Source organism: Stenella coeruleoalba (assembly GCF_951394435.1).
Source record: "Stenella coeruleoalba genome assembly, chromosome: 2".
Lineage (NCBI taxonomy): Eukaryota > Metazoa > Chordata > Mammalia > Artiodactyla > Delphinidae > Stenella > Stenella coeruleoalba.
Genome location: NC_137147.1, coordinates 12,527,968 through 12,550,175, shown reverse-complemented (window position 1 = coordinate 12,550,175; position 22,208 = coordinate 12,527,968). Strand labels below are relative to the sequence as shown.

Below are 22,208 nucleotides of genomic sequence, written 5' to 3'. Positions count from 1 at the left end.
GAGCAACTTCCGCTGAGCACTGGCTGGTCCAGCAGGGCACATGAAGGGTTAAGGCAGCCTCTCTCCTGCCAGGTTCTTTTTTGGGAGGGAGGCTTTCTAGATGCTCATCTCTCTGGCCTGGCCTCCTATCTCATCTGCCAGCTTCCTGCTTTGCCTGCCCTGCAGTCCGTCTGCTACCCGTAGCCAGAGCCATCTTCATAAAGGGCACATCTTACCAAGTCACTCTATTGCTGAAAACCTTCGTGATTTCCCATTGCTCTGGGGACAAATCCAAATTCCTTCGGGAGCTGGCCTCTGCTTACCCTCCCAGCCCCTGCTCCGTTCACCTCCTCCCGTGCAGTGTATACTCCAACGGCACCGGAAGCTGGTTCCCTGCACGTACCTCCTTGCCCTCGCTCGTGCTGTGCCCTGGCCTAGAGCACCCTCTCTCCCCACACTTCTGCTAGTCTGACCCCTACTTTTCGTTCTAGACTCAGCCCCTTTTTCTCCTCCACCTGCAGTCCATGTGGCCCAGGAGCGCTCAGCACATGCAGTTATAGTTACCTATTTATTTTTCTGTCTCTCCCTGGGAGACGACACAATGGTAATTACGTGTTTAATGTCTGTCTCTGGGGGATGGTAAGCCCTCTGTGTGCGTGGGCTGTGTCTGTCTCATTCCCACTGTATCTGCAGCACGCTCAGCTGGGCGAGGAGGAATAAACATACACAGTGCTTGCACCTTGCTACCTGTGGGCCCGGCCAGGAATTGTTCTAAGAACCTCACAAGCGTCGCTAAAATCCTCACCACAACTCAATGAGGAGCAAACGGTTATTAGCCCCTGTTTACAGGTGAGAAAATAGGCACAGAGCAGTTAATGATTCCCTCTTAAGTGTAGAGGCACGCTTAGAATTCAGACAGTTTGCCCCAAAACTGTGCTCTGGACCACAGTGCCTGTTGCATGGATGGGTGGTGGATGGTGCCTGGACCCTGGGCATCGAGCAAGCACTTGGTGAATGACAGCTGTTGTTATTATCACTGTGGTGTTCACACTCCCAGGCATCCACGCCTCTCGAACGGGAATAGGATCTGTTTTACTCACCTCCGTATACTCAGCATACCCCACACGGTTGGGACTAAATAAATATTTCCTGAAAGAGTGAAAACCAAGTGACCCAGATCCTCAGAAGTATAAGGAGTAACTTATTTTATCATAATGACCTGATTCTACCTTCCTAATGTATGTTTAAATTAAATTCCATTTTTTTATTAGGTAATACTTACATGTTGTGCTATTCAAAGTTGCAGAGAGTCCCTCTTTCACCAGGGTCACCCTGTGGCACAACTCCAGAGGGTACCATTCACATAAAATCGTGTAGCAGCCACTGCTCCTGATCAAGCCCCCATCTGCTCAGTTTCCCTCTCTACAGCCATCACTGGTGCCAAGCTCTTCTCCATCCTTCCAGAGCAGGTCTCTGTGCATTTGAACTGATCGGTTGTGTGTTATTCAATACAGAAGTCTTCACCTTGCCTTGTTCACTTTACATCTTTGGGAGTTTTTGCATTTGAGGCGTATAGAGTAGGCTTATTCTTTTAATGGTTACATATCATCTATGTATGGTTTAGATGGACGGTAGGGATGTACCATAGTTTAGCTTCTCCTCTACTTAACCAGTCCTCCATGTATTTAAGCAGCCTCTATTAGGTTGTTTCTAAATTGTTTCTATTATAAACAGTGCTGCCTCTGTGCTGGCATTATCTCATCCACTTTTGAACACATCTGGAGGTTATATTCCCAGAATTGGATTGCTTGGGTAAAGCAGAGGAATGACTTTCTAATGGTAGAATTTCAGTCATCTGTGACAGGCACAGATAAGATATGTTTACACTGAGGCTTTGGGTGTTTCAGATCCTGCTAAGGAATTGATTGGCCATGGGTCCTCCTCTCTGGCATATTCGATACTGGGGAATGATATCTGTGGGTTTGATAGTTTGTTATTCTCTAAGGAGAAAAGAGAGACCTCACAGCAGAAAGGTGGCTTTTTGGAGTCTGACCAAGTCTTACTGACTGGATCCCATCTGACCTTACTTCTAGAGTAAGACCTAGCAGGACAACGCAACACCTGGGCCACTCAGCAGTGAGTTCACGGAGGCCCTGAGAAGCCTGAGTCCAGGGATCAGTCCACAAAGAAACATGTTTGAACCCTGGCCCCAGAATCACCTTGTGGGGAAAGGGACAAGGCCTCTGATGTTCCTGAGGATGTGATTCCTATTAGCACCACAGGATAGATGATGGATGGGTGGGTGGGTGGATGTAAGGTTGGATGGATACATAGATACATAGAAAATATCCATAGATAAATAGGTATTGATCAAGCAAGCATGAACTTAGACTTGCTTTTGAATTTGGGCTCTGCTACTTCCTATTTATGGAACCTCTTTGACTTCCCTGAGCCCCAGTTTCCTTGCCTATAGTGGGAATGTCTTCTTTGTGGGGCAGTGGTGGGGAGCCAGTGGTTGTAAACCAATGAGGGTGAAGGGCCCAGCACAGTGCCTGGCCCACAGTGCTCTCCCTGTCATTTATTTTATGACTGACTTGCTCTGGTTGGTTACTGAGGGCATTTCTTTGGCAGGAGCCAATGAACATGTACTTCACGCTCTGTTTGGCCCCTGCCTTCAAGGGAACGACCCTGTTGAGTGGGGGTCCTCGACCTTCTTTCCCTCCCAGCGTGCACAGCCAGTGACATTAAGTGCCTGGCACGCTCCCCGCATGCATTGCACAGGGCAGGATTTCTACCTACACTCAACTATCTCCAGGCTAGGGAAGTAACATTATTATAGGAATTACCTAGATCCACTTACATTTATATTAAAACAATAAATAAAGGAAAGAAAAGGCAATTACCCTCAGATTTGGGTCTTCTGGCTACAATTTATTTGCAAAACAGCACCCAGCTTGCATCTGCTGCCTTATAGAGCAATAATGGGGAGCGAGGGCCCACAGATACCTGTGGGGTGTCGCATTTCGTCGGGTTCGGGGTAAACTCCACTCTCTCCTCCGGATGTGAAGTGAGGTCAGTTATCAGAGGGCTCTGGCCACTGACCCACATGGTTATGGAGTGGTTCTCTCTTCAAACTTTGCTGAATGCCTGGCTGAGGTGCTAAGCCCTCCACAAACCTCAAGGGAGCCACAGACATCCAGGACATTAGCTGGTACCTTGGATGCTGGGCTAAAAGGACAGGCTTGCCAGGCCCAGCGGGGGCTTGCTCAGTCTGGCAGGCAAGCACAGGCTTGACCTGCCAAAGCAGCTGCTTTAAGCCTCAGTATCTTCAGCTGGGGTATGGAATCCAATCTCACCTGACCCTCCCGGCACCCCTACCCCAGCCCATGGGAACCGACTGTCCTCTCCTCTGTGCCTCCACGGCCCTTTGTTCCTGCACCTATGAAAGCACCTGCAGTCAGTTTCAAATGTATCTCTACCCCTTCCAGGACAGTATCTTTATATTTTTTGTGTTAGAGATTTTATACAATCTCAAATTCTTCATGAAAATAGCCATGAGGTTTACATGATCTTCTGTCTGGGAGATGAGAGTTGAAAACACACATTGGTGAATTGGAATTCCATTGGGCTCGTCTCTGTAGATAGAAAGAACTGTGGAAAATCAGGCTTGTCCAGAACCTTCGCTATGGACACTGCCCTTGAATCCTGCTTTCAACCAGCCTGCAGTCAGTCATTCAACAGACACGTATGAACTCCCACTTTCATGTCAGGCACTATGCTAGGCACGTGGTATATTTAGATGAGGAGGACATGGGCTGTGCCTTGGAGGCCAACACAACGTGGCTATCTAGCCCTAGATTTTGCTGACATGTTGATGCCTCTCTTTCTAGAGTATAAGAAGTCAATTTATAGGATTACTTTTTGAGCATATTTTCCTAGAGCTTTGAGACTATCTCTATATTTTAAAATTTACAGTTTTTATTCATTCACCAAAAATCTGTATAAGACACTGTGCCTATAGTAGTGGTGAGAGGAGGGGATATAAAGAAGAAAACATAAAATCTCTACCTTCTAGGTCCTAAATCTAAATAACAGAAGTCATACGTAGACAGAAAATCTAGCCTATTAATTCCTTTGTGAGCTCACGTGGTATGCATTCGTTTCTTCACTTACTCGTAAGTAGGTTTGGTGTGTGCTACGTGCTTAGGCTGTGATAAGTGCTCTGGGGGCTGAGGAAGAGCCCTAAGTTATGGACGTACCCTCCAGGCACTCGGGGTCTCTCTGGGAGAGAGAAAGGGGGTTCAGGGTCAAGTAGAACATCAGGCTGACTGCAACTCCAGGCCCAAATCAGTGGCTCAAAGAATGCTTTGGGGGCAAGGCAGCTCAGCGCCAGCCAGCACGAGCCTGTTGGATACATCTTGGAGGTAGAAGATTCTGAACCAGTTCTGAGGCATGGAAAGGCCTTCTGGGAGGGAGGCAGGGAGGACATTCCAGGCCAGAGAAAGAGCATCTTGAAGTGTCAGGAATTTCTCATTAGAAACTGAGACATGAAGGGGATGGGGCTGGGCGAGAACTTGCTCCAAATAACAACCACCCCAGGACAGGGCCAGGAGCAGCCCTGGGCAGGTCGGGAGGCAGTCCTGATGCTGCATCTGCTGCCTTCCAGGGAGCTGTGCTTTCTCATCTGTCCCTCCCTGTCCCATAACCCGGATCCTCTGTGGCCCATCCAGGATGACCTTCCCACTCCCCCTGAAGTCCCGCCTTCCCTCTGGTGTGAGGAGTTTGATTCTACAGAAGAAACCAAACCTCAGAAACATGTCCAGCATGGCTAGGGGTGAGTGGTGCTAAGATGTTAAAAAAATATTCCCTGGAAATACCAGCCACGTAGGGCCCAGGAACTCCTGAGACGCCTAGCTTCTGCACAGGAGACGGCAAGTCAGAGCAGAAGGAGATTCTCGCTGCTCACTAATTAACTTCCCAGAAGGAGCGGGCACCTTGGACCAGACTCAGGTGCGAAGGCTATCACCAACCAGCTCTGCTTGGTCTCCACAGCTCCATAGGCAGAACCGCCAACGACCTCCGGTGATGGAAAGGTTTTCCCTTCTGGGAAAAGTGCCCCCATGTTACGCCGCATTTTAATCTGCTTTTGATTCAGACCAAGTCTCCCTCCTTGGACTGGTGGCACCCATCTCCCTACTACATCCCGGGAGTGACGCCCAAGGCTCTAAAAGGTCCTGCAAGAGAAAACAGATATCCAAATTGTCACTGACCTGAATCCCAGCAAAATTTCACGACGGGAAAGACTTTTCTGGTTCTGGTGGAGTCACCAGCAACACAGATTAAAATACTAAAGCAGGACAATTTTCCTTGTTTATGGACACGTCCGGCCTCTGTCGCTATTTGTGGGCCAACAATTATCTAGTCTTGCCTAACAAACCACCCCAAACTTAGTGGTTTAAACCATAATTCTGCCCTGAGGCTGGGCTCCACGGGTGTCCACTGGGCTAGACAACCAAGATGGCTTCTTCCTCACATGTCTGGAGGGTCCACTGGGATGGCTGGAACCACTGGGACTAGCCTCTCATTTCTCTCTCTAGGAAGCCCCTCTAGCAGTGGAAGCCAAACTTCTTTACGGAGTAGCTCAGGCCTCCGTGGGAGATATTCCAAGAGGACAAGCCCTAATGCACAAGCACATATCAAGCCTCTGCTTGCATCACACCTCCTAATGTCCCGTTAGCACAGCAAGTCATGTGGCCCAGGCCAGTGTCAAGGGGGAGGGGGCTCCTAATGATGTGAATACCGGGAAGTGTGCTTTACAGAGTCAGCAAGGAACAGTGGACCACAACCCTTCGTACACATGATGGACCAGCAAACCCTAGCTCAACCAGGTCGACCCTGCTCACTAGAACCTTGGGGGGCCAAGGGCACAGGTGGCTCCTTACTGGCTGTTGCCGTGGGCAGACTGTGTGACCTCTCTGAGCCTCATCTATTACTGAAAGTAACCACGGAATCTTCCCCACAGAGCTGATGTACATAAGATGCGGGACCCACGTTAGCTGCTGTCTGTCGTGGATTCTCCACAAGGAAAGCAGTCCATTTTGTGGAACAGCTGGCGCTCTCCAGCTTGGGACTACATCTTCCAGGGCTTTAGATCAGATTAGGAACATTAAAAGGCTTCTGCTGCTGCTTCTTCTTTTTTGTTTCTCTTGTTATTAAGTTTTTTAAAAAAAAATGAAAACATTGATTTTTGGGTAAAAGGACTCAGAGGACACACTTCATTTCTCGCCACAAAGAAAAAGCTGTCGTGACCTTAGATGGAGCCCGAGACAGCAGACCATAGAGTAGCCCCAGCTCGTGTGTCCACCGCCCCTCCAAAAAGGCACCACGGAGCCTTCTATCCCATGTCCTGTTACTAATGGGGACGACGCGGGGACTTGCTATGACCAGCAGTAGAGATGAGCAAAACCGAAACACAGCGCCTTCTGAAGTACATTTAGTTAAAAAGGAAACAGAGAAGCTTTGTGCACGTAATACCTCGTGATTTATGGTATTAATCCAGTTTGCTCTTGAAACAGGCTTCGGAGGTAAGAAAGGTGTGGGGAGGGGATGGGCGGCCTCTAGGCTGGCTGAATTCCCTTCCCTCACTCCAGATTATTTTTGGAGCATGCTGGGCTTGCTTGAGCCGTGCAGCCAGCTTCCTTGAGCTTTCAGCAGCGGGGGGTGTTCAGTTTGACCTCCTTTGCAAAGTCTGTAGCATTGGCAGGCTCTGTAGGGTTTGAGGTAATGAGTTCCAGGCAGTTAGAGCAGGAGCCAGTCCCAGACTTTCCCTGCAGAGGGTCACATCTGCTTCACTACCCCATGCCCAAGGAGGAAGATGCTGGAGGTGATGGTGGACCCATCCCGGGGCGGCCCGTGCCCGCAGCCCAGTGGTGACCTCAGAGGGACACAGGGGTCATCTGTCTGAGGCTTGAATCCTGGCTGTGCCACATACCAGCTGTGTAACCCTGGGAAAGTCACTCTATCTCTCTGAGCCTTACTCTCCTCTTGTATAAAATACAGATGATTGATTACACATGTAAATTACTTAGCACAGAGATCCTGGTACATAATAAGCACTCAGAAAATACTAGCTGACAGATATTATTGCAGAAAAGAAATGTCCACTTGTTGATAGAGCATACCCGGCATTTAGGAGATTTGTCACCAAGGTTATTTCTCCAAAAGAGTATATTTTTCTTTGGGATGATCTTTTTTTTTAAGGAAACAGTCCTTTTTTTTGAAACATAACTTTTCTTGTTTGTTTTTCCTCCAGTTACAGTTTTCCTCCAGATACCTATTTATTGCATAAATTCTAGAATATTGAGGAAAGCACAAAGGAGAAAATTAAAATCACCTACCATCTTGTCAGTGGAGATAACCGTGATTAACATGAAGATGTGTTTCCTTCTAGTTCTTTCTCTTATCTCCTTTAAAAAGGAGAATATGCTGAACATAATATTTTGTTACCTAGTAATGTACCTTTAATGGTACATCCCAAATATCTTCTAATATCTTTAAATATTTCTTCTGTACCATAATTTTAAATGTCTATACAAGATTCACTGAATGAATGTAACTCCAACCCCTACTTCCCGAATACCGGTGTGTTAGGTGATTTACACACAGGAAAGGACTCAAGGAGTTCTCTTTGAGGTAGGTATGATTACTGCCATCTTATCCATGGGAAAACCAAGCCCAGGGTCACAGCAGTGGCCAGAGGCAGAATCAGGATTCAAACTCGGGTTTGCTTGCCTCCAAAGCCAAAGGACTTCCCATTCCAGAGGTGGGCTGGTTGCCCCCCGGGGGAGACTGTGGCGTGCACATGGGGGTCTTCCTCTAAAACTCCAGTAAAACTATCTCTTTGGAGGAGAGTCGAGGATTCTGAGCCTGCCCAGTTAAGAACCTGCCCAGACAAAAGAAGTGAACGGTCTCTTGCCCAAAAAGGATACCCAAATTGCCAATAAAGCAAACAAAAAGGCACTCATCTGCATTACTCATCGGGGGATGCAAATCAAAACCACAGTTCGATGCCACTGGAAAGGCTGGGATGAAAAAGGCAGAGGCAACACCAAGCGTTGAAGCGGGTATGAAGCAACCAGGAACTCACGCGCCCCCTGGTGGGAGTATAAATCGGTACAACTGGGATCGGCTGGGACCTGGGACCGTTTGCTGCAGTGCTGCAACGCTTGCACCTGGACGAACGTCTCCTCGAGCTACAAAATGCAAAGACTAAAAATAACTGTGTGCATGCGCAGTTGGGGCACATTCTGGACAAAAGATAACAAAAAGACCGAAAAACCCAACTGCCACTTCTCAAGAGCTGGGAGCAAAAACAGGGAGTCAGGAGCAAAAGCAGGGTACTGTGCATGACCCCTGCACTCAACGCCACCAAAAGGGTGGGCAAAACACCTAAGCCACAGCTCCGGCCCAGACCCTAGACACACCCCTACCCTCACCCCATGTAAGGAACCAGCTTACCCTGCGTCGGGAAGCGAGCAAGGGAACCTGTTACTTATTGTCGTTCCCTCCTGCGGCCACAGGGGCCCCAATAAAGGGGCCAATCACCAAACCCAGAATTTCTTGATTGACCTCTTATCAATTTCTATTGATTGGGGAAGGCCAAGAGCCCTGGTCAATATCACAACCACTTTGGAACCTGCTCGGCCGCATCTACTAAAGCTGAGCAATTATATTTCCTACAACCGTAGGTATGTGCCAAACAGAACCGTGCACACGTGTGCCCAAAATGCATGTACTAAAGGGTTCACGGAGGCACCATTTGTAATAACCTGACACCGGAAGCGATTCAAATATCCATCAGCAATAGTTTTAGGTAAATGCACTGTAGTAATGAATACACCACAGAGCAATGAGAATGAACCCACTATTGGTGAGTGAAGGAAGGTAGACTCAAAAGACACATACCGTATGATTCCGTTCTAGGAAGAACATGTACGAAGGACAGGCAAAAGGAATCTGTGGCGTTAGAAGTCAGGGCAGTGGCTATCCCTGTCGGGGGCGTGTGGAGGATGATGACCAGGAGAGGCATAGGGGGTCCTGGGATGCTGGTAACACTCTGTGTCTTGACCAGGTTGCCGGTTCCATGGATGCGTTCATTTTGTGAAAGTTATCAAGCTGTACACGTACGTGCGTTTTTCTGTGTGTATGTTACGCTTCAACAAAAAGTTAAGTTAAAAAGCCTCTACAAGAAGGAACTGACTGCATTCTTCCCTTCTCTCACCAAACCCAGGGCTCCAGCCAGCCAGTGTGGTGGCCCTGCCCAGGTCCCTTGCTCCGGCCTTTGAAAAGTTCTGCCAAGTCAACAGTGGCCCTCTGCCGCTGCTGGGCCAAAGTGAGCCAGGCAAGTGGACGTTGCCTGCCCTGGGTGCTGTCCCAGGTACCAGGTAAAAAACCTGAGTTTTCGGGGTTAAAGCTTGGGAGTGGCCAGATGCTGCAGCCAGGTGTGTCTGTCACCAGGAACCTCTCTGTCCAGCCTGGGGGACCCCATGGTGCCTGGCATGGAGCCTCACTCATGACTGTTGCTTTGGAAGGGGCTGCCGTCTTCGCATGTCCACTCCTACCCCTGTCCCCTGCCCCTGCCTCTGCCCTGGGAAAAATCTTTGGGACTACCAAGAAAGTCCAGCCCTGGACAGGTGGCACTGCCATCCGTCCACTTCATTGCCCAAGCTAGAAACCTGACTCCACAGGATTAAGAAGGATATAAAACCACCTGCAATTAAATCCAGAGACAGACATTGTTAATACTGTCATGAATGTTCTCCCAGACTTTTGTTTTTTTTTTTTTTTTGCGGTACACGGGCCTCTCACTGCTGTGGCCTCTCCTGTTGCGGAGCACAGGCTCCGGACGCGCAGGCTCAGCGGCCACGGCTCACAGGCCCAGCCGCTCCGCGGCATGTGGGATCTTTCCGGACCGGGTCACGAACCCGTGTCCCCTGCATCGGCAGGCAGACTCTCAACCACTGCGCCACCAGGGAAGCCCTCCCAGACTTTTAAAATACAACATATGGAATAAATGGCCCTACTGATTCTGCTTCCATAGTAGCACTTGGGGAGCCCACATTTCTCCTGCCCTAGCTCAGGCTCACATCTCTCTCCGAAAATCCTGTGATGTCTTAACTGTTCTCCTTGTCCCACTCTTTCCCTCTCCTATTCTCCCAACCCATCCCCATCTTCTCTCCCCCTGGAGTGACTTTTTCTACATCTGATCACGTGACTCCCTCATTTAAAGTTCTTTGGTGTAGGGACTTCACTGGTGGCGCAGTGGTTAAGATTTCATGCACCCAATGCAGGGGGCCCGGGTTCAATCCCTCGTCAGGGAACTAGATCCCACATGCATGCCGCAACTAAGGAGCCCACATGCCACAACTAAGGAGCTCCTAAGACCCAGCACAACCAAATACATACATACGTACATAAATAAAATATTTTTTTTTAATACAGTTCTTTGGTGCCTTCCTGTGGCTTGTACCTTACTTGATATCAGGCCTGTAGTGACCAGGCCCTGGCTCAGTACCTAACCCCCCTCCGACAGTCCAGTCATCCCCAACCATCTCCTCAGAGAAAAAGTTCCCAGGAACATTCTTCTCTTATCATTTGTGGACTCCAGGGGTGGGAGGGGCCTTCAGAGCCCCACCTGGGTCCGAGGTCAGCTCCTTTGCGAGCCCCTCCCATGCTGCCCTCTCAGCGGCTCTTAAGGCCTTGATGCCTCCATGCTGTTCACATGCCGCTCCCTCTGCCTAGGATGTGCTTTCTCCCTTGTCCAGCTGGTGAACTCCTATTCAACCTTTAGGACCCAGCTCCAGCCTCTCCCCATTTGTGGGAGAGAATGGATTTCTCCCTTCTCTGAGTCACTCCTCTATCTAGGCAGTTAGCACTCACTGCTCTGTATTGCTAGCATCTGATTTCAATGGAGCCTCGCCTGCCAGTGTGGGATTTCAAGCTTCTTAAAGGCTGGCCGTTATCCTCTCCATCACTATAGCCCATCACCTGGCCTGTGCCTGGCACGGAGGAGCGACTCAGCAAAATGGTTTTGGAGTGAATGAAGAATAGGCTTATGACTGAAGACTTTCAACCCTGTGGAGGAGTTTCTCTAAGAGAGCAGAGAAAGACCTTTCCACTGCTAGCACTGAGAGCTTCCTTGTCCCTTTGGTCTGCGGGCCTCGCCTCGACGGCAGAGAGGGCACCATTGTCCTTTTCTTGCTGGTTTGGCTGGTTTCCGGTTGAGGTTACAGGAAATATAATAGGGTAGAGGCAGGGGCTACAGTATATTCATGCTGATTTGATAGTTTCCAGTCTGGAAAGGATGAAGGATGTTGAAGGATGCCAGCAAGGCCCCCTGCCCAAAACTGTGCTCACCACCTTGGTGCTGGTGTCTGAAATTTCAGCCCCAGGTGTCCTCTTCTCCCTCCCCAGTCCTTTTTAAAAATGCATTGTCAGAGTCCATACCGAGTCTGGGGGCCTATGAGCTTTCCCTTGTGTCTCCAGGACGGGCTGTCCCAGTTCTGGAAGTATGAGTTCGGCACCTGCACGGGCAGCCTGACCTCGCTGGAGGAGTCCTTGGGGCAGCTGAAGGACATGATGGCCTTCCTCCTGGGCAGCAGCTTCTCCCTGGAAGGGGCCTGGGAGAAGGGGGGACTCCCCAGAAGGGACTCAGCAGGCCACGGCCACAAGGGTGCATACAAGGTAGGGACGCAATCCACAGGGGCAGAATGACTTGAGAACGTGGGTCATCTTGTATTTTCCTGCAGTGGGGAGAACAATGGTGCAGGAGGCAAGAGACCTAAGCTCTGGCCACTTTCTAGCTGGGCAATCCAGGACAAGCGGTTAACCTCTCTGGGCTTTTTTTCCTCATCTGGAAAATGGGACCACCAGCCTCTCCCCTGCCTACCTCTGTGAGCGCCCAGCATGCCCTTGGGAGTGCGAGTGAAGCCCTTCCGGGCAGATCACTGTGCTGTGTAAACCAAACCTGTCTGGAATTTGTCTGGCTCCTTTAACTTCGGGCACCTCAGTGAGATTTTTGAAAAAGCTCCCTGGCAGAGGGGAGAGCGCGCCTGGCTGGGTAAATGCCCAGGGATTTGTGGCAGAGCCTTGGCCAGGCTGTTAGCTGCTAGGTCATGTCTCTGTCAGGAAAGCTGGGTCATGTTCTTGGCCAGAGGCGGCCGCTGGTGGTCACTAATGCAGAGTGGCTGCCTCTTGGATGACGTGCCCGCCACGGGGCCGCCTTCTGCAGTGTTTCTGAGGTTTTATTCCAGCCACTGCTTGTCACGGGGTAGGGAGATGGGGGGAGTGGAGAACCAGATCGCTCGTTCCCCTGACCCCTTCTGGACACTTGTGTGAAGTCTGAGAACATACTCTGCTGGATGGATGGGCAGCCAGTGTCCACAGCCAGCCCCAGGTTTCTTTACGGAGGACGCAGATTGGAGATTTCATCTTGGGTCTGAGACGTTTATTAAAACTTGCCTGGTTTGGGCTCCTGCCAGAGGGGCCCAGGCTGCCTCTGATGAGAAACAAGGCTGCCCACAGTGCGTGCTGCTTTTCATGTGTGAAATATGTGTCAGCGGTTTTCTTGACGGTTGGGAAGGGGGGTTGCAGAACCGCAGCTGCTGGCTGCGCCCCTGCAGGGCTGGCCCTGGAACACACCGCTGTCTGTGGCAGGTAGGAGCCGGGAGGGCCTCGCGGCTCATCCTGGCCAGCCTTTCATTTTAGATGCAGAAGCTCAGGCTCGAGAGAGAAAGGGACTTGCTTAAATCCCAAAGCCAGGCTGGAACCCAGGACTCCTGGTTCCCATCTGTAAAATGCCCATAGTGGAGGTGTGCCAATTATAAGATGCTTTGCACAGAGGTGCCCATTGCTGCCCAGAGGACGTGCTCTGCAGAGCCACGGTCTAGCCACACCTCACCATCCCAGTGGATACCAGATAGTTTTCTGTTTAACATCGATGCCTCTGCCCGTTGGCTGCTGGGAGAAATGGCCAGGCTGCCATCATGGATTCGGTTGGCGGCCTTGAGGGGATGCAGGGAGTCCCCCAGAAGGAGGCTCCTTGGCCTTGAGGAGTGCTGCCGGTCTCTTGTGAGTGTCCCTGGCATGTGCTCCCTCCTGAGTGCTGTTCTGCAGACATCAACCTGGCAGGCACACCAAGGTTTCATCCTGCTACTGCCAGGGTGCTAACAGCACGTCCTTCAAGCAGCTACCAAGACTGTCCCAGTGGTGTATCCTCCTGGCCGTGGCCTGAAGCTTTCATAAGCCCCACTACAGGGACCAGAAAACATTCGGGGGGAAAAAAACCAACATAAGCAGGGCAAGTCACACAGGTCATCCTGGGCAGCTTCCACTGAGGCAGGAGGAGTGAGCAGGGCTCAGTGGGGTCTGTGGACTCATGGGGCAGAGGAGACCCTGGGGCCTCCTTCGAGGCTCCCGCTTCCTGGGGACCCTCTGCCTCTGATTCTCCTAGAGGTCTGCATTTGTGTTCACGGGCCCCTTGAGGTCTGAGGAGAAAATTCAGAGGGTCTATGAAATTGGGTGGGAAAAAATTTGCATTTTTTTCATAGCCTCAAACTGAAATGGAGTGTTTCCTTCCGTTATGATTGTAATGAAAGAAAAAAACGACACCACGTCAGCAGCCCCTGTGATTTGGTGGCTGCCCAAAGAAGTCACAGACGTGCCCATGTCACACTACAGTCCTTCCTGACACCTCAGAAATATCCCGTATGTTGATCGCTACTTCACACTTCCAAGGGTAGGTCTCCCATCTTGTTCCTTGCTTGAGTTGCTAATGAAGAAGCAAACCTATCGCTGTATCATAGTTTTTTCATAATTTGCTAACTGCATTTGCAGCATAATGGGTTTCCTTTGTAATCCTATGCATTTCCTTTTTCACAGTTAAAAATACTACTTCGACGCAGGTCCGTAGCTGCACCAGACTTCCAAAGGGGTCCAGGGTGAGTACAAAATTAAGATTCTCTGTTTTAGACCAATAATTACCAGCAATCTTCCTCATCTCTATGTCACATAAAAGTAGAAGCTAGGGGGCTTCCCTGGTGGCGCAGTGGTTGAGAGTCCGCCTGCCGATGCAGGGAACACGGGATCGTGCCCCGGTCCGGGAAGATCCCACGTGCTGTGGAGCGGCTGGGCCTGCGAGCCATGGCCGCTGAGCCTGCGCATCCGGAGCCTGTGCTCCGCAACGGGAGAGGCCACAACAGTGAGAGGCCCGCGTACCACAAAAAAAAAAAAAAAAAAAAAGTAGAAGCTATATTTTTATGATGGCTACTTGGACCTCCTCCTTCACTGAGCTGCTTTGAACTCTTGGTCCTGAGGGCTTTCATCTGTGCTAATTCTATTTTTTAACATTTTTTCACTTGATTTCTTGGCAGACAGAGGTGCCTTGTGCCACCATTGCTGGCTTTTGCTGCCCTCTGGTGGTCACAGTGAGGCCCGTTCCCAAGGACAAACTGGAACAGCTGGTGCAGGCCTGTTGCTCCGTGGGGGGTGAGCATATGGACAACCGGTTCACACTGGCGACCCAGGTCAGTGTCCACTCTCTTTCATGATTCTGACAGCTGCACGTGGACTTCTGCCTGAGAAGACGGGAACTTGCTGTGTTCCTGAGTTCCCCTGACGTGTCCTCATCTTTCCCAGCCGTCCTGGGGGTTAAGGCCCTGGACAAGACGCAGATTCCTGCAGTAGCACCAGGGCTGGGTTTGCAGGTGCCCTTCAGGTTTGAAGGTGACGCCCTTGGCAGAATAGCCAGCCTCATCCATTGGTCCCTGTGAACTTCAAGTGAACCGGGGGTTGGGGAAGCAGGTGGTGGAGGATGTCAGCAGAGCTATTTGCCTTGAAATTTGAAATCATAGTAACCGCTAATCTAGGCTATTGTTCAGTGGCATATCTGGGCAGGGGACGGCTTCCTTCCAAATGTTAACTTGAGCCGAAAGCCATTGATCCCCAGTGTATTAACTCAATCTGCTGGCAAGTGAGCAGATCCAAGCGTGGAAGCTTCCCAGGCCTCTTGCAGGCTCTCAGAGGTCCTGATGAGAGCTTGGGATTGGGTCTTGGGTGAGAGTCAGAGTTCAGAGTAATTGAACTCACTCAGCTGCTTAACAAACAAAATCAGACAAAGCCCGGTCTTCTGCAAAAATGCAACCAGCACCTGTCACCTCCCTCACAGAAAGATGGTCTCAGGACCACCCAAAGCAGCGTGTCGGCAGTTTTATTATTAGTGGGATGAATTGAACCCAATACATCCATCTTTGCTGTCTTCGTGAGCACTCTGATATCCGGCCAGGGGTAGGGATGCTGTTGGTCGTCAAGCAACAGAGTTTCTGTCTAGGTTATGTGACTCGGTCTGCACCAAGATAAACTCAAAATCGCAATCTGTATGATGACAGTGTTGGACTAAATGCCCCCCTAGTCTCCTCCAGCAATCACACCAAGCATTTAAGATTCCATGCTCTGAAACTATGCCCCTCAAAATGCACTAGAAGTCAGCAAGTATTCTGGGTTGGTAAAGTCCGGATTCCTGGTGTCCTCCCTGGACTTCTCCAATTTACAGTGGTTCTGTGACTAGAGTTGCTCTTGGAGAAAGAACCATAAACTACTCAACATGTTCAAATCAGATAGTACCAGCCAGTGCAGGACCCAGTGGAATTCACTTTCTTCTTCCATCTGCAGAACTGTTGGGTATCAAAGATCTTTCCAAACCTGACCACGGGGAGCCTGTGGTGTGTCAGCCAGGGCACGTTCCAGTGTTCTGGCCTTCTCAGCTGACCAGTCTCGAAGCTGTCAGCGCCTGCAGTACGTCTGGGCTTAAGGGGGCTGTTACTCTGACCTAGGAGGGAATTGGGTGGGTTTCCAGTTCCTGAATGCATAGGATTATGGTGCAATGACTTAAGGAATAAAGTCATAAAACACAGGCCTATAGCCCACAGCAAAGATCCCTCTGACTGCTTTCATCCCAGTGCTGGGTCTCACCAGAGCAGCTTGTCTTTCAGCTCAAATATGTTTTGATTAAATATATTTCTATCAGCGGAAGGCTCACAGTCCAATCTAACAGAGGTGCCAGTTTTGCTTGATATTTTGAGACATCTTGGAGGTTAGTGGGGCTTTGAAAGCAAAGGTGAAGGCAAGCAACTCAATTAAGCAAAGCATTTCACGTGGTATTTGCCGGGTGTTTGAAAGCAATACTGTCGGTCCTTTTTTTCAAAGGCCAAGGGTGATATTACACTGAAGCGACACACGAGGGCCCCCTAACTAGCACACAGTGAGGTAAGGATGTGACAGAGACATTAAAAATAACTGTTGCAGCCCATTGTTGTAGACAGAGGAAGATTCTAGCCAGGTCAGCCCGGCTTGCACTACAAATAATAGAATTTAGTGCTACTTTCAATTTATTTTTAAAGCATTCATGGACGCTTAGCTATTAGAATGGCCTCATGATAGGGGAAGATTATCTCTAATATGGTGATAGGGGATTCTATTCGTTTATTCACACAAATGTATTGGGAGCCTACTCTGTGCCCAGATCTTAGGAATAAAATGCTATAGGAGACAAGATGCAGTTCTCAGGGAGCTTGTGGTCATTTACAAGTATGTGTGTGCTCACGTGTGTACACACATCCACACACCCACAGTAAATACCCTCCAGCACGATGGTCTCAGCCCTCTCCTGTCCCCTGCCAGGGGGATGCCCTGCAGAAGAGCTCTCACTGCGGCTGGGATCCCAGCACACGATAGCCCTTCAGTTCTGACTTGCGATAGCATGTTTGGTTGTAAATGAGAACAAATGACATCATTGGTCAGGGATCACCTTGAATCTTTCTAATTTATACAAATCATGCTCAAACTTCAATACTTAAACTTCTGTTAGCAATAGATTAATTGTTGCACATCTCACAACAGATGGGCCAAAACCCCATGTCACACTTCGAGCTGACTGTTCTAGCGTGTGATGGCTTTAGAGTGACCAATTTTAGGTTCTGCCCCAAACACAGAAAAACTATTGCATTCATCGAAATCCTTAGTTCTTCCACTTTTTATCACAGCTGAAAGTTAAGTTAGAATGCTTGACGCATCTGTCAGTAGGTTTTCCTTCTGAAGTGTTGGCTGACTTTGGCTTTCTGTTAGATCTGAGAAATTTTACGGTTTCCTGTGAAATCCAAGACATTGTTACTTACTCAATTCATGTCTACATTTATTGAGCACTTATTGTGTGCACTTGTGAGATGGATAAGCAATGGTCCCTCTTCTCTGGGAATATACAGCTGAGTGGGGTTAAAGTACTCAAGGATCATAATGACACTGAAGAAAGCAGAAGGTCTAAATTAAGTTATAGTGAGGATTAAGCACCTAACAGGCCAGGCACAAGGACATGAGAATGGATAAGATACAGCACCTGGTTCAATAATGCAAACCATCACCTATACCGAGGGCTTACACTGGACCAGGCACTTTGCTAAACACTTTTATGTGCATTTTCCAGTTCACTTCTGACAACAACCAGATGAGGCATTATCATTATTTTACAGTTGAAGAAACAGGTTTAGAGAGGATAAAGTCACATCTCATGCTCAAGCGTGTTCACCATGCAAAGTCATGTCTTAATAACTATGCTACAGTGCATCTGTTGCCCAGAATCTAGTGGGGGAGAACAAAATTAGCATAAACCAAAGCAAAATATGCGGGACATGAGAAAAATAGAAGCTATGTTCAGAGAGAACTATTTGTTAGCAGATCTAACAACTGCTGCAAAGTAAAGCAAGATGGCTTGATGCGTTGCAAGTGTTTAGTAAGTACTTTCTGATATCCACGGGATTGCATTGATGGAAACTCCTAGAGCCCCAACTGTAGCTGTGGGTACCTCACTTCTTTGCCCACACTCAACCCATCTTCACCTTCCTAAAAATCAGGGGCCCCCCTTAATGTGGAACTTGATTTAGTCGTAAGCCAGCTCGTCCTGGCCTGGTGCCAACAACTGGGTAAGGAGCGCCACCGGCTGAGCCAAGGCATGGGCGCCATCTTTCCCATTGACGGTGGGCTAGATGGGCATGGACAGGGTTTGATGAAGTGGGCTGGGCTCAGACCCTCCTGTTGTGTGCCTTAGAGATGCCACTGGCTTTCACCAGCGCACCGGCTTGCACAGTTATGACTGACCTGAAGGGTACAGCGGCTCCGGCCAGATGTCTCACCCCTGAGGGAATGCCAGAGGTCCATCACATTTCCCAGGATCCTTTGCACTGCAGCATGGCGTCAGCTTCAGTCGCTCAGAGGGTCAGAGAACTGGAGATGATAATTGCCATCGACCCTGGTAAGAAACAAGCAGTCACACCTCAAGGACCTGGAGAAGTTCATCACTGATGAATGTTCAGGGGGAAAAGCAGCATGCCAACTGTATCTACAGTATGATTTTTTTTTTTAATGCTAATACTGTGTATGAATCCGGAAGAGAAGTAAATGCACCAGAATACTAACGGTGATGATCTCTGGATAGCGTGATTGCGGATGATTTTTTTTTTCTTCATTTTTTTCCCCCCAAATTTTCAACACTAAACGTATGAGGGAGTTTGGGAGGTGGGCACGTTCCCATCCAGAACTAAATTGGGGTTGAGTAGGGAAGAAAAAGGGAGAGGAATGGTTCCTAGGTAGTCAACTGCCACCGTTTAACCAATGTCATCCGTCATTCCGTAATAATGTCCCAAATCGTCTTCTTTTGTGCCATTGCCTGGGGTTGGGCGTAGACTAGATTTTGTGCACTGGGCAGCGATGATAGGAGGGGGTGTTGGATTGCTCCTCCTTGGCGGATCCTTGGTGGGGCAGGACCCTGCTGAGACAACCTCACAACAGTTTGCAGCCGACATGTATATTGTATTTGGCATCTCAGAGGATAGCCCTTCTGTGGTTTGAGAGCCGCTGACTTTCTAGACATGAGACAGGGCTGCTGGGGTCCAGTAGGGGTCTGTGTAGGGCGCGGTCAGCTAACTGCTACGCGGCAGGAAGCTGAAATAAGCTGAGTCATCCTTCCTGTGGCCACTGCGCTTGCGCTAAGTATACTAATGAGGTTTTAAAGTAGCGACCTATCCGATGCTGGCTCACAAATCGCACCATCGGCGAAAGCCAATCACAGAGCGACACATGTTCTTAATCCCTATATAAGCAGACTGCTATAGGATTGCGGGGTCTTCCTTCCATCTTTCTTCAACCAAGCTGTGCTCCAATAAAGTGTGATACGAGAAGAATCTTGCGTGTGGCGGCTCGTTATTCTGCTGGTCGGAAACGGCTCGCCGCATTTGGTGCCGAAACCCGGGAACTTCGCGCCTTGCATGGAGGACCGATTCAGAACTCGACACACGGAGTGAACCGTCGGTGAGTAGTCCAGTCAGGTATGTTTTCAAGATAGCGCATCAGAGAATGAACAAACAGGGACTACGGTAGATAGGCCTGAAATTATGAAAAGAGAAAAAAGAAAACAAAAGGAAAAGCAAGAAACGGTGCCAGGATTATATCCAATCCTAGATGAGTTTAAGGAATTATATTTGTTTCAAGATGAATTAAATCCTAGAGAGAAGGAAGATTTAGAAGGAGCGGCCGCGACATATGAACAAGAGCGGTATGAGCATTGGTACATGCCGCCGCTCGCTAGCCCACCATATTTTAATCCTGCGGAGGCTAGAGCTTCCGCCCCTGATATCTAATAGAGGGATAAGACGTAAGTTATAAGGCATGACCGCCCCTATAGAAGCCCGCGGAAATTTAAACCGCCGAGGCTTGGGTTTTTCTCAAGGGTCACTGAGTTTATGATTACATGGAGGACCACAACACCTGTGTGGGTACCTCAGTGGCCTTTGTCAAAGGAAAAGCTGGAGGCGGCATCCAAACTAGTGGATGAGCAGTTACAATTAGGGCATTTAGAACCCTCCCAGTCACCCTGGAATAATTAAGAAAAAATTAGGGAAATGGTGTAAAGATTGTTTCTTTTCTATTCCTTTGAATAGTCGAGATAAAGCCCCTTGTATGGAGTTGCTTGAACAGGCCTTAGGCGTTTTGATTAAATATTTAGGGAATGGGGGATTGTTTCTTGCTCCCGAGGGAATACAGAAGGGAGATGTTGTAAATTTTTAAGGAGCTGCTGTACATGGGAATAAGATAGTACCTCAAGAAATTGAGATTGGGACTAATTGCTTAGAAACATTAAATGATTTTCAAAGGTTACTTGGAGATGTGAATTGGATTCGGCCATATTTAAGTTTAACCCGCTTGGATCTAAAACCTTTGTTTAGTGTATTAGAGGGAAATCCTGATCTTAATTCCCCACGCCAATTGACCCCAGAAGCCCATCAGGCACTTCAAAAGGTAGAACAAGCTATTACAAATGCACAATTAGAACGCTGTGATGATTCTCAACCTGTTTGGATCCACACGCGCTCTAACAGCGCTAGACTCTACGACACAGGCTCAAGAGTTTCATAAGCTTCATCTACAGTCTTAAGAAAAAAAAAAAAAATTTAACATTACCAGAGCTTTGGCTAGGAATATTGTGAAGAGTTGTTACCCAAAAGACTGGGGTTAACCCCAGAGGCATTCCAAAAGCTTTGCTCTTTTTTGTCAAGAAATGCAGGTGATTCATATTACAGGCTTGCCCTATAATCCACAAGGAAACTAATGAAAGCCTATTGTGAACGACAGGGTTTGTCAATGAGGCAGATCAGCTTAAAGAACTCTTAATAAAACAAAAAGGGGGAATCGCAGAGAACTGTACCCCTAGACAGAGACTTTCACTTGCCTTATTTACACATTTAAATGATGCCAATCAATGGAAGGGCCCGGATCGTGTTATTACTCGATCCAGGGGATCTCTTTGTGTCTCCCCACAGGATCAAGATCCGATCTGGGTGCCATCAAGACTGACGAGAATTGTTGAAGAAAACTTCGGAGAAGATGCTGAGTTGGATGTTCCTGATGATTCTTAATCGAGGTCTTTGTATTAGTTGGAATTCCACAAAGGATTATTCAGATTGTGCAACTGAGTGCTGCCGGGCTGGAGCCCGTTGCCTTTGGAGATTTTGCCTCTTGGCTCTCTTCTGCCTTTTCCTCCTTTGGGGAGTGGGTGGGGGTAGGAATCTTTGGAGTCTGCTGTGTATTTGGGATTATGCTGTGTCTCTGGTTGGTCTGTCGTGTGCGCATCAGGGCACATCGAGATAGGGTCCTGCTCACTCAGGCACTTCTGGCTATTAAGGAAGGAGATTCTCCCGCAGCCTGGCTCTCCGCCCTGAATAATTCGAAATGATTGCCCTTGCACAGAGAGGCCTTGTCGCCATTGCACCTCTATAGGGAGTCATCCATTGTCCTGATTGCCCTTGCACAGAGAGGCCTTGTTGCCATTGCACCTCTATAGGGAGTCAGCCATTATTCTGAGTCAGCCTTTGCACCCTGCAGCCCTTGTTGGCATTGCACGCAGGAAGGTGTCTCAAACATGCCAACGGAAAACTGCCCTCGAACAGTGAGCACATCATGAGGTGAACACTTGTACGGGCTATGTTCTGCTTGGTGTTCTAATAAATAAAAAAGGGGGAGATGTAGGGCGCGGTCAGCTAACTGCTACGCGGCAGGAAGCTGAAATAAGCTGAGTCATCCTTCCTGTGGCCACTGCGCTTGCGCTAAGTATACTAATGAGGTTTTAAAGTAGCGACCTATCCGATGCTGGCTCACAAATCGCACCATCGGCGAAAGCCAATCACAGAGCGACACATGTTCTTAATCCCTATATAAGCAGACTGCTATAGGATTGCGGGGTCTTCCTTCCATCTTTCTTCAACCAAGCTGTGCTCCAATAAAGTGTGATACGAGAAGAATCTTGCGTGTGGCGGCTCGTTATTCTGCTGGTCGGAAACGGCTCGCCGCAGGTCTGCTGGTTCCAGTTAGGAGGAGGTTTGCTGAAAGGTGCTTGTCTGTTCGTTCATTCACTCATTCATTCATTCATGCTGCAGAAAACAGTTTCCTTTTCATGAAAACACATAGTAAGTTTGGGATATCTGTTCATTACAGATGCACGTTTCAGGACACACACATACATAGAGTCGTGGCTGTGTATACACAGAGTTTCTGACATAGCTGGTCTCCGTGGTGAATATTTTTAAAAATTCTGCAATACTTTCTGTCTCACAAACATTCTTACTCAGGCT

General features: G+C 48.8%; 1 protein-coding gene across 1 annotated transcript in view; it reads left to right on the top strand.

Moving 5' to 3' along the window:
- The first annotated feature begins 4,482 nt into the window (after nucleotides 1-4,482).
- Nucleotides 4,483-22,208, top strand: part of DGLUCY (D-glutamate cyclase) — a 49,773-nt gene continuing 32,047 nt past the window's right edge. The window contains 8 exon segments of the mRNA XM_079912795.1: nucleotides 4,483-4,813; nucleotides 9,269-9,422; nucleotides 11,524-11,528; nucleotides 11,531-11,721; nucleotides 14,409-14,531; nucleotides 14,534-14,561; nucleotides 15,706-15,828; nucleotides 18,134-18,337. Coding sequence (XP_079768921.1) covers nucleotides 4,711-4,813; nucleotides 9,269-9,422; nucleotides 11,524-11,528; nucleotides 11,531-11,721; nucleotides 14,409-14,531; nucleotides 14,534-14,561; nucleotides 15,706-15,828; nucleotides 18,134-18,337 — 931 coding nt within the window. The 5' untranslated portion in view covers nucleotides 4,483-4,710.